This window comes from Carassius auratus, unplaced genomic scaffold, assembly GCF_003368295.1.
Source record: "Carassius auratus strain Wakin unplaced genomic scaffold, ASM336829v1 scaf_tig00017472, whole genome shotgun sequence".
Classification (NCBI taxonomy): domain Eukaryota; kingdom Metazoa; phylum Chordata; class Actinopteri; order Cypriniformes; family Cyprinidae; genus Carassius; species Carassius auratus.
In genome coordinates, this window is record NW_020524788.1 from 18,629 (window position 1) to 32,141 (window position 13,513).

The following is a 13,513-nucleotide window of genomic DNA, read 5'->3' on the forward strand; positions in this document are numbered from 1 at the left end:
TGATCTTAAAATGATACTGTATTCCATCAAATTAAGAAAGTTTTTGGAAAAAGTTTTTGGAAAAAAGTGCAAAAAAGATTCTTGAAGTTCTTGAAATTGGTAACTAAATTTTTTTTTGCGTTCATCAGCATTACAACAAGGTCAAAAACAAATGTTTGTTGTTGTGAATCTGGTGGGAAAAAAAAAGCTGGTCAACAGCTGAATCAGCTTTTATTTCTCTTTTCCTCTCTCTCCTTCTCTCCTTTAGAAGAAACAGCATTTGAGGCAGGAGTAAGGGTGCAGATCCACAGTCAGGCGGAGCCTCCCTTTGTACATGAGCTGGGCTTTGGAGTCGCCCCAGGCTTTCAGACCTTCGTGGCTACCCAGGAGCAAAGAGTGAGTGAGCCTTGACTTAAAATATTTGTCCTCAGCCTAAATATTTTGGTCTCTCAAGCCCTATTAACATCTTGTATTAACACACATCTAAGGTGATCCTACCACAATAGTGGTGCTTAAATCACAGGAGTTTAGTAATAGAAGTTGGTAATGTAAACAGTAAGTCATTCTGACTCATCCCACACATCAGCTCCGAACATCCTGCCAAAACCAGATCACGCGGGTTAGTAAATAGGGCCTTTTAAATCCATACCCATGTGATCATGCTCTTCATTGCTCCACATTTCTATTCTGTTTCATGTGTAATGTTTACATTTCGTCAACCTCCTCATGGGTGTTCGATCTTAAAAGACCATCATGTGGTTTGTTTGTCCGTGTGTGTGAGACGGGTGAGATTGTGAGCATACAATTTTTTTCACTTGTTTTTTCATTCACTTAAATATTGACTGCTCTTAATTATACCTATTCCACAAATCTTTATTTTTTCTATTGGTATTTTGTTTTCCACTTTTCCACTTGGTATTTGTTATACTTTGTCTTTGTTGTCCTGATGCTGCGAGGCTTTAATATCTCCAGCTGTGACCTTGCTGGCAATCTGACTGCCATTTGTTTGCAATCAGTCTCACTGAGTCAGAGTCTCGCCAAAGTGAGCAGAAAACAAGCGTAGCATTGTGTTTTTCTGAGAAAAGAGTGATTTCCATGTTAAATAATTTGTTTGGTGCTAATTCAAACAGTGTCACATATGGCATTATGTGTTTTTGTGAAGAGTCATCTGAATGGCATACACTTATATGAGACTGTAGACTGTCCTCCATAATAGTTTTCTATAAGCAGTTATTTAATTACAGTATGTATGATGTTGGTCCTTAAATCACAGGATTTTAGTAATAGAAGTGCTCAAATCACATTCAATAGTCAGAAATGGATGCACTGTACTTTATTTTGCCATGTACCATGTAGTTTGGTGATTCAAATCTAGACAATTAACTATATAGACTTTACCAGCCGAGACAACAGAATAAACAGTCCTTATACAGCTGAAGAAGCAGAAAAGGTCTGAAGTCAGAAGACGGAAATACTGACAAAGACAAAACATGAGCTTAACATTGGTATACCTCACACGTTTGATGAAGGAGAAAATCCTGAGTCATGATGCCCAAGTTGTTTCTTTTTTGTTAGACAAGTAAGTGACTACAAGTTTATTTGTCGTTTCCTTGTTAATTGCATTCATGGATGATTACAGGTTTTGTTTGATTATGCTAATTGTCATGTTTAGGTGGCTGTTAAACTGAAATACAGGCTAATGACAGTGTGCTAGTAACCTCAGCCCTCTATAGTTGTGCTGTGTAATTATGATTATGAGCATTAGGACTGTTTGGCAAGCCTTTAGTGGTATGCGTTTTATTCCTTGTCATACCGGCCCAATAATATACTAAAATCACTGGCAAGAATCAGCATTAATAATGGTAATAAAAGTTTGTTTTGTTTTTTGTTTTCTTGTCAAAGGCATCTGTCTGGTCACAGCAACCTTTATAAACTCTTATGGATGATACATATGCAGCGTTGGTGTTTCTGTCAGGGTGTCTGCAGCCTTCGCCCTCCCTGCTGTTATCTGAGAGTGTAAGGCTGGTGTTCACTTATCTGCTGTTGTGTCCAGGTTAGGGAGGGTATCAACATCTCTCCCTGGGCTACTTTTATCTGTCAGGGTCTCCTGCTCTCTTACCTTGTGTTATCTTCTCTCTCTCTCTCTCTCTCTCTCTCTCTCTTCACTCTCTCATTTTTTAACAATTTCTTTCTACAGCATGTTTTAGATTGCTTTTAATTTAGTAAAATAGTTTAACTGTGCAATACATTTTGTAATAATAGTTTTATATTTTTTAAGGCAATACACTTTATGGAAAACAATATTTTTTTTCTGTGTCTGCAATGGTAGAAAAATTCTGCACAAACCTCCCGTAATATGCGGCTAACCCTAAAGAATTTGTGAACTGATGTGAAGTTGTAGGAGTGGGCCACTCACCCACTGCTTCTTGCTCTGTGCCTGTCCCCTGCCTCCTAAGCTTGTGCCACAAGAATGTCACCTCCCTCCTAAAAAAATGACATTTCTCTTGGTGCAGCTTCAAGCCAGACTCGCTCACGTGACCAAGGACATGCCTGAGAGCCTCTAGAGAGGCCTGAAAAGATCTACCATGGACCAGGATGTCATCCAGGTACACCGGACACTCTGACCGTGGAATACCTGATAACATCCTTTCCATAAACCTAACAAAGGTAGTTGGCACATTGCAGAGGACGAAGCAGAGCACTCTGAACTTCCATAACCCCCTACTTGAACAAAAAACAGTTTCTGGTCTGGCATTGGGAACAAGTGGCACCTTCTAATAGCCAGTGCACAGGTCCAGGGAAGTGATCCATGATGACCCAGCTACGAGGTCCAGTAACACATCCACCCGAGGGATGGGATATGAGGCCATCCTGGTGACCTCATTAAGGTGCCTATAGTCAACACAAAATCTCCACTGACCCCCCTTTTTAGGTACCATGACCACCAGTGCAGCCCACACACTCTCAGATGGCTCAGTAATAAATGTCCAGCAAGAGCTTATCATCAGCATCCTAGCGGGTAATGGGGAGCCTCCGAGGCTGCAACCTAAAGGGCATGGCATCTCCTATCTCAGTTTCGTGCAGCACCAGATGTGTTCGCCCCACATCAAAGGCGAAACAATGTTGGAAATCAACCAACAAATCCCAAAACTCCTCTTGCTGACTCTCATCAAAACCCTCCCAATTCTTCAGACACATCTCCCTCAAAGCAACCAACCCTTCCAAATCTCCAAAAGGTGGAAACAAAGCACAATTCTCCTGTCCATAGTTGAAAATCCATAGTTGGGTTTTCCTTAGTTGTCATTATAAACATTAAAATTAAAAGAAATAAACATTTGAAATATATGAGTCTGTGTGTAATGAATAAATATAATATACAAGTTTCACTTTTTGAATGGAATTAGTGAAATAAATCAGCTTTTTGATGCTATTATAATTATATGAACAGCACCTGTATATTAGACCTGTGTTTTTGATCACTCTCTGCTCCTCGTGGTCATTTGCCATTAATCAAAATGGAATTAATGTGCAAAAAACAGAAATAGGATCAACTCATCACCAGCAACTCGCTGTAATAACACTGACTCTGATTAAGTTTTTCAAACATTACATTGATTACATTTATTTATTTATTTATTTATTTTGACAGGAGATGATGATTTTGATTGTTTTATTGATTATCTAAACAGCTTTATTCCAATGATCAAATTTAATATAGAAGCAAGTTTCAAAAACATATTTTTTTCCCCATGCAAAAAGCTTCCATTACATTCCTCTGAAGAAAGTTGTCCCTTACAGATAATTTCTCAGAATCAAGAGGTTTCTTTTTAGAGGATATCCTGATAAATTGCTTAAGCAAGCAATTGAAATGGTAAATTCTACACCAGTTAATTTACAATCCAAGACATCTTAAAGACCTCCTTATACTGTATGTGTTGTACCACATTAACTGTTCATAGTCAGGCAAGCAATTCTATCATCAATAAACATTTGCATGTTCAGAGAGCCGATGACAAGGAGCCGTCCCTTTTCTCATATTATAGAGGATGTAACCAGAGACAGTTTATAAGAAACATGCCACTTCCTCAATCCTCAATACAACTATATTAGGAAAACCCATAATGGCAAAGATGGCGGTTGTGTGCACATGTCCCGCTCATTTCACTGGTTTCTTTCCATGTAAGATTTGTTTAGCTTGTGAAAATGCAATTAAAATGGACTCTCTCACTAGCACCACCAGTCAGAAAACATTCAAAATCAGAGAAACCATCACTTGTCTGTCATCTTTTGTCTGGATTTACAGTGTCAAATTTTAGCCCTAGTCCAGATCTGCATTTAAAGGCACAAATTTGTAATTTTTGCCGCTGGAGGGCACATATTCAAAATGGGAGTTGTCATCTTCATCCAAATAGCCAATGTAATCCGACGGGACTTGGGCAGAAATCATGTTCATGGATGAGCAAATGATTTATTAACGTAGTAGAATGAAGCAGGGTGAGGCTGAAACCCATCGAAGCGAAACTAGAGCGCTGAAAGAGTGTGACACGCAGCTCAAAAGCAGTGGAGCTTTTATTATGCCACAGTCGACCACTTCCACTCCTTCCAGTCATGCATATATGAGGGGCAGTGCTGTTTTCTCATACTAGATACATTTGAAAGTTATAATGCTACTCTGTTTGGTCGTCACTGGTCTTTTAAAACGCACAACATATTAAAGTGTCTTTGGTGTTTCCATGTTTTCTACAAAACAGAACTGTAAATCGAGGGGTTAAAATGTCATTGGCAGGTGACACAATGACACTATGGAGACAGTCCATGTCACTAGTTAAAATTGCTTATGTCTCTGGATTTAAACATTCCAATATCTATCTATCTATCTATCTACAATAGATATCTATAGAAAACTCAAAATGATTTTTTTTTTCTTCATGCAGAAATCACCTCTTCATTAGCACATATACTAAACTTTAAAGTTTTATACCTATCCTACTTTTGAGTAGTTCGTTCATATATCATTCAGCTGATTTATATGACATTTTATTCTTAAAAACATGGTTTCTTATTTTCTGGCTGTTGACAGTATTTTTGATTTATGGAGTGATAAAAGAGATATCCAAAGTCCCCAATGTAAACAACTTCAACTCTAATTCGTCAACAAAATGAAAGAAGAATTTTGAACCTGACTTTATCCAGTGTTCAGATTTTTCTTCTAGAAATGTAGGCAAATTAGTACATATTTAATTAGACAATGCATCATTTATACATAACATTTCAGAAAATTGTAAAACAAAACAATTGCCCTACTGTATGTACTGTGATTAATGTATTTATTTTTTTAACTGTGGTACCATGCCTACTCTTTGCAGTTAGCAAGTCTGTCTTCTGCACACTATTATGGTTGACATCTTTGCATAGGAAAAGTATAATTGGCCCTGTCATGTGTAGAAGAGTTTTGAACAATCCAGGTGATGAATAATGGTCATATACAGTACAGTATTGGTGCTTTTCCACTGCGTGGTATGACTCGGCTCAGTACGGTACGGCACTACTCGACTCAGCACAATTTGCATTTCCACTGCAGTATAGTATTGCTTTAGAGTGGGCAGCATTATTCACGGTTCACTTGGAACCTCAACCGTGGTGGTACTAAAATAAGTACCAGGTACTGTACCCAGGTAAGTGGTTGTAATCAATTTATTTTATCTACATTTAAACAAATTTAGTTGACTAATATCCAACGAAATGAGTTTATTTAAATGTAGCTAAAATAAATTTATGGCAGCCGCTTACCTTAAAAAAATTAATAAATACTTTACTTTTAGACGTTACTGTTTTGATTAGTAATTAATTGGTTATTATTTATTGATTGTTCATAGTTAGCAAATAGTTCTTAATACAGATATTTTTATTTAGCATTACTGAATACCTTATGAGGACCTACTTTTGTCCTAAATTTGCTATTATTTACTGCTTAGTTAATATTGCTTCCAAGTTCAGTGCTAATGTAGTACTTACTTTCTGCATAGTTACTTGTTAACTATAGACCATTATTCTCAGTATATAGTAATCTCAAGTATATAATATTATTATTATTATTATTATTATTATTAAAGCAACTTTAATTCTTGTTCAAATGTAGAGTTGAGCCAGAGTAACCATTGCTACTAGCTTTGTGTCTCGTAATTAATATTTATTAATAATAATTTAAATTCAAATACATTTTTCGTGATCATGTAGAACAGACATTATTACACATATATTTAATGGATTACAAACAATTCACGCTGACATGCATTGAACCAAACATATAATCCTGTAACTGACACAATCAGCCACTAAAATAGGAAAATGCATTGGGTGTCAGTGGGCCGGCAAGGGAGGCAATGATGTGAAAGTAGGCATTGACTTATTACTGTGGAGGCGTTAGTGTGTTGATGCGTTCATCCATGTTAAGTCACAGTTCAGAACAAGTCCTTTTTGCAGTTTGGTTTCAATAATTTTTTTCCCAGCATGTTTTTAAACATTAGCCATTAAATATATCAATGTGCTATCATAATTATCTCAACTTATTGCTTGTGAGAGGCACTAGTGTAGGGCTAATGCAGTAGACTCACTTTTCAGTGTCCTTAGAGCTGCCTCCAATTTTATGTTCAATATCGTTTAAACATTTGGGGATGGCAAGAGGGTGTTTTTTTTTCTCTTATACTCACCATGGCTAAATTTATTTGACCAAATTTACAGTAAAACGTTAATATTGTAAATGTAAAATGTATTTATTTTTTATCCATTTAAGTCTGTAAAGTATAATTATAAATTGAAAATGTAAAGAAAAGTTATTTTATAGATCAATTTAATGCACCCTTGCATAATAAAACATTATTATACTATACTATATTCATTATATTGTATCATTATTATAAAAAATAAAAATAAAAAATAATAAAAAAGGAAGAAAAATAAAAAGTTTACATTAATAGAAAAAAAAAGCTGTGAAATTAGTATAAATCAAAATAAATAGAAGAACAGAACATTCCTTTAGATTTTGAGATAATTATTTGGTTTTAAAAACCTCTGAAAAACGAATTATCATTAACCCTGATGTCCGAGCCAGGGGCTGTAATGTCTCGCTGATGTAATGTAGCAAGAAACCCATTACAAACGAGACCCAAAGAGAAGGAGAAAAGAGCAAACAAGGTGAATGTGGCCAATTTCTAAAGCCATGTAATATGAATGCAGCTAGTAGGGTGAGCTGCAATGGCTTTTCATTTGATTGAAGAGTCTTGAGTTCACAGATTGAGTCTGAATGACATTTTATTCTCAGAAATGCCTTTTCATTCCTCGGTTGTGCTTTAGCTCAGCTGGGGGCTCTGTAATCTTAGCACTGGTTAATTAACTTTATTTAATACAACTTTATTAATTTAACTTTACTTTAGGCTTATAGGACCCTAGCCCCATCCACCCCCCCATCCACCCCCCCCCCCCAAAAAAAAGTTTAGCCTGTTGCAATGAGCTGCTACTTTAACATGGTAAATAGAATATATCATGATTTTCACTGTACATTGTTTCTGTAAATAGCATCTAGAGCTGCTTGCACTTAGCCTATTGTAAATAAATTATTTCGCTAAAAAAAGTGTGTTAATTCCACTTAGTGTAAATAGCCACTGCCGTATTTTTCGTTGCCATGGTGAATCGTAATATCGGCGCTCCATTGATAATGGCTTTTTGGTCACACTTTATTTTAGGGTCCAATTCACACTATTAACTAACCATTAACTATAACTTTTGCCTCAATTAACTCCTTATTTGATGCTTACTTATAGTTTATAAGGTAGTTGTTAAATTTAGGGAATTGGGTAGGATTATGGATGTCATGCATTATATGCATGCATTATATATCCTTCATATTCATGTTCATCTTCACAAAATCGATAACCGTTTTTGTTTTTGTTATTAAGATAAAAACAGAGAAAGTAGAAGCTTTAGTTGCTCCTAAAAATATTATGGTTGGAACTGCTGTTCTTAGAGAACAAATAAATTATTTTTTTCTTTTTCTTTTTTCACAAAAAATAAAATAAAATAAAATAATAATAATAATAATTCATGTAGTGAACGTACATGTAGCAGAAACAAGATATTACCACCTGCAAAGCTCTTTGAGATATAAATTCAAACTTGAGTGCTTAACTCCCTGTCCCTGAAGGTGAAATTTCTAAATATATATATATATATATATATATGTATATTGAATGTTCACCTGCATTCATGTGATCACAAAATACAGTAAAAACTTTAATAATGTGAAAGATTTTTACAATTTAAAAATTCCAGGCTTTAGTGTCACATGATCTTTCAGAAATTAAAAAAATATTATCAATATTAAATGTGGAGATTGTGATACTTTTCTTTAAGTGGCAAAGTAAAAGTGTTTACTTTTTCTTTTGAAAAATGCAATGCATTTTGCAAAATTTATTTGAAATGAACAGTGATCAGAAAGCTTGTGTGTGCATGGGAGCTGTGTAATGACAGAAGGTGGTATATAAAGTATCTACCCTCAGAGTTAGTTGAGTGTAATCACAGAGCAGAGCAATTACAAGCTTCATACACACTGATGCTGGAAGGGAAGGTCATTATGAAGGGCAGAACCCTGATTTACACTCTCACTGTCTTAATCATTAATTAATAATTAATGTAAATGGAACATCAGCATTTTCTACAACTCAGCTGAATGATTGAATTAAAAATTAAAGCTCACACAAACCTGTACTGATTTGTAATGTTAATAGTAGAACTGATTGTTAAGTCCGATGTGTAATAATTAGAGCTATCAATTTAACATATAACAGCTAGTGTGGTTAGTTTAAAAAATCAATAAAAGTAATTCAATAAAAAAGTAAAGTTATTAGTTATATTCATATTTGAATTTTAATCACAAGAGGGGTTCAGTGATTTATATATATATATATATATATATATATATATATATATATATATATATATATATATATATATATATATATATATATATATAGTGCACGCCTGCTCTATTGGTAGTAGTTCGGCAGAGTTGATGATATTACTGCGACACAGCAACGCTACAGCGGTATCAACTCGTCTAAGTTGAGGGAAGAACATAGTGAATATGGAAAAACTGTGGCGTTTTCCTCTAAGGGAGATTTTGGTGCTTCTGGATCATGTTTAGATATGGCTTCTTTTTTGACCAATAGAGTTTTAGCCAGCAACTGCGAATGGCATGGTGAATTGTGTTCTCCGTCAATGTCAACGACAAAGTATTTCTGAGCCCATGTTGTGATTTCCATTCCTGTATGTGATGCAGTGCTGTCTAAGGGCCCGAAGATCACGGGCATCCAGTATGGTTTTCTGGTTTTCTGATAACTTCAAACTCTTTGCAATTTTTCTCTGAGAAACTCCTTTCTGATATTGCTCCACTATTTTAGGCCGCAGCATTGGGGGAATTGGTGATCCTCTGCCCGTCTAGACTTCTGAGAGACACTGCCAGTCTGAGAGGCTCTTTTTATACCCAGTCATGTTGCCAATTGACCTAATAAGTTGCAAATTGGACCTCCAGCTGTTCCTTATATGTACATTTAACTTTTCCGGCCTCTTATTGCTACCTGTCCCAAATTTTTTGGAATAATTTGGCATGACATTTCAAAATATCTCACTTTTAACATTTGATATGTTATCTATATTCCATTTTATATAAAATATAAGTTTATGAGATTTGTAAATTATTCTGTTCCTTTTTTAATCACAATTTGTATTGTATCCCAACTTTTTGGGAATAAGGTTTTTATTTATATTTTTGTATTATTTGATGTTGGAAATTACTGATGCATTCACACCTACTTGTAATACACAGATAAAGCATGATTTCAAACATTTTGAATAATACTTAATTAAGTTTGTTTTCCATATAGTTCAAAGGCAGTGTATAGGCTGCACTACCTCTGAAGGAACACTGCAGAAATGCAAATGAAGTTATTATAAGGCTGTTTACCAGAGAATCTGTAATTGATTTTGTTTAAAAGATATTGTTTGTTGCGGCAGGCTTTTGTCAGCATTTCAGATCTGGAAGCTGGGCTTATTTTTGATTCCCAGAGCAGAGGGTCTTTTAAAGTCTTCACATGCCAAAATAGCTTTGATTTTATCTCCACTGACAAATTTCATTTGTCTGTCAGATATCTTTTTTTCCCATCAGCAGCCGCGTGAAATCGGTTCCTCAATCTGTGCCTGATGCTCAGTGGTTTCCAGACGCAGTTGGAAAGAGATTATGTCCCTTCTTATCCCCTCCAAGTCAGCTCATTATTCACATTTGGCTCTTTTGGTCTTAAAACCGCATTACCCATGATGTCCCCCGTTGAGACTAAAAACTAAGACTAAGCTGACCTGCGTGAAAGCATGGGTAATGTGTGCTCGATGAAGTGTGGATGTGGGCAACCTATTGTTTTGGGGCAGATGGACTCCTCCTCCTCTCCACCTGCCATTTCCTGTCTCATGTCTCTTCCTCTTGTTGTTTACGATCTCTTTTGTCATTCCCTCTTAAATCTTTAATCCTGCTCCATATTTCTCTCTCCCTTGACATTCACGCCCTTCCCTCCTGCTTCGTTCCCCATCCATCTGCTGCCAGGTTCACTGATACGAGAACCAGTTCAGGGTGTCTGCTCATGGAGAACTGTGGAGTGTGATTGTGCTAGAAGTTGTCTATAAACAATCCTTCCAGCCAATGGACACATGCCAGCAGGATGCCTCTTGCTGCATCTGACAAAATGTGCTTCTTGTGTCTAAGGAAAGTCCTAAGACAAAGACCTCTGTAAAGAAAGCATCCTTTTAATTATCATTTTATGATAATTGTTTTTCACTCTTGTGCAGAACAGAACAGAGGGACTCTGTGTGCTTTGTGTGCCAAATTGGAATTAATTCACTTTTCTTTTTTTTCTCGATGATTGTGATGTGGTGTGCATTTTTTTATGTTTTTTTTTTATTTTTTATGTTTTTTTATTTATTTATTATTTTTTACGTTTTCCTGGCTGATATAAAGGTGGTCTTGGACATTATTCTGACATCTATGGATTAAGCTTTGCACCAATTTTGGTTACAAATGCCATTGCAGAAATATCCAGGTGATAGAATATTATTTATGTATTCAGCAAGCAAACATGCCCCATAATAGTGGGTTAGTCTTGCTAAGAACCTCCCACTCAGATAGGAAGAGACTGTCTGATTGATCTGATGTCAAATGAAAAGCAACCAACCACAGATTACATTTTTGAGTCACTCATCCTATCTTTACTTTTTAGCTGTGTATGTAGTTTTAAGTGAAAGCTTTTTTATATACTATTAGTTAACATTAGTTAATGCATTAACTAACAATGAGCTATATATTTGATGCATTATTTTTTAATCATTGTTAATTTTAGTTAATTAAAAATATAATTGTTTTATGTTAGCTCAGGCCCATTAGCTAATATTAACAAATACAACTTTTAATAAGTTTTAGGTAACACTTTAGCATAGGGTCCAATTCACACTGAAAACTATAGTTGCTTATTAGCATGTCTATTATTAACATATTGGCTTTTTATTAGTGCTTAGTAAGTACATATAATGCATGACATCCATAATCCATTAATTTAACAACTACCTTATAAACTATAAGTAAACATCAAATAAGGAGTTAACTGAGGCAAAAGTTATAGTTAATGGTTAGTTAATAGTGTGAATTGGACCCTAAAATAAAGTGTGACCAAGTTTGAATAAGTAATATTATTAAATGTTGAAACCAATTTAAATAAATACATGCATGCAAAATATTTTTTGTCAATTTATGATAACATAATATAAACTATAAACTAAAATTATCAAATAGAACTTTATTGCAAAGTGTTACTATTTTTTATACTGATTTATTTTTTAACTTTGGTCATTGCTTTTTAGGTAAAATTTGACTAGACAATTTATTTTGTTTTTGATTGCAATGTTGAGATATACATCCATAATTGTGCAAATACATGAAAGTTAATTATATAGCAATCTCTGCGAACTGTTACAGAAAGCAGAAAAGGTCAAAATAGGCATAATACAGTTCTGCTTGTGAATATCTAATTTATTCACTCAAACTAAACTCGAATGCCAATCCAATTAATTCAAAACAATAGTAACTGAAATAACGAATTAGTTCTGGCTCAAAAACATTCATTGTATCAGCCCACTTCTATTATCATCCAGGGTTTTGTGTGTGTGTCTGTGTGTGTGTTTGTTTGTGTGTGTGATATGACATTAGATGGTTAGGAAATGGACTGTGAATGCTCTGTGGATATGCTGCCAGAGTATGAAACGAATTGGTGTTTATTGAGATAAAATAAAATAGATTTGCATTGACCACTGGTGTTGTCAAAAGTAGTATACTTCCCACCAACCTCCAAAATTAAATAAAATAAAAAAGTTTGTAAAAAAATACCTATATTGCCAATGTTGCTGCATGAAAATGTTAATCACACGCTAATCAGACTGTCTAATGCATTATAATGTTTTCTTCTCCTTCAGCTGACTTACCTTCCTCCTCCGTGGGGCGAGTGTGTGACCAGAGCCCTGGATTCAGGCCTCTTTCAGGTGTACAGTGTGTCTGCCTGCCGTATTGAGTGTGAGACGCGCTACATCGTGGAAAACTGCAACTGCAGGATGGTCTACATGCCTGGTAGGTCCCAACATAACACTGCTTGAAACTTATCTTGTTTCTTCATACTCACCCTCTCTCACTTCTATAATACATTTCTTTTCACTGTTCAGTTTCAGAAATTATCGTGATTTTATAAACCCCTGTTTATATTAAGTGGCCATAACCACGATGTACTTACATTTAAATTTATCATGTGATACAATACACTTATATATATATATATATATATATATATATATATATATATATATATATATATATATATATATATATATATATATATATATACTTAATTTGCATACACATCAGAACAGATTTCCAAAATTAGACATCACTAATAATGTCTGTGACTATCACGAAGCCAGCAGGGACCAATGTTCCCATCTTTGTGTAAACCCATCTCAGTTCTTTAATTCTTGATGAACAGTCATTCAATGAGGTCACATCTCATATTCTGGCAGAAAACAAGTCAGTATGAGGTTGTGTGGAGTGATAACTTAATGGCTTGTGGCCTTTGTGGTTTGCATTTGGCAGCCAAGGTAAACCTGACTGAACTTGTCTAGATGAGGTCAGAATATAGAATATAGTTTTCTGTGGGTCAAAGGTGGTTTGGAACAAGCCCACGAACAGACAGCAAGGGCCTGTAAGCATAAACCATGAGTGAACTTGACATATTGTATAATTTGAGAAGTGTGGAAGATCTCTCCGCAAAATGGTCTTCAAAAGCATTCCCTTTTAATTTCATTTCACTGATAAAATAGTCATTTTGTTCCATTCATAAATACTCATCTTTAGCTGTTGCTAAATGGTCTTTTTAAAGATACAGTATTTTTCCAT

General features: G+C 35.1%; 1 protein-coding gene across 1 annotated transcript in view; it reads left to right on the forward strand.

The window, feature by feature from the left end:
- The window catches only part of LOC113075690 (acid-sensing ion channel 2), a 48,874-nt gene that overhangs the window by 15,215 nt on the left and 20,146 nt on the right, over positions 1-13,513 (forward strand). The window contains exons 3-4 of the mRNA XM_026248375.1: positions 248-375; positions 12,544-12,694. Coding sequence (XP_026104160.1) covers positions 248-375; positions 12,544-12,694 — 279 coding nt within the window. The remainder of the gene's footprint in view (positions 1-247; positions 376-12,543; positions 12,695-13,513) is intronic.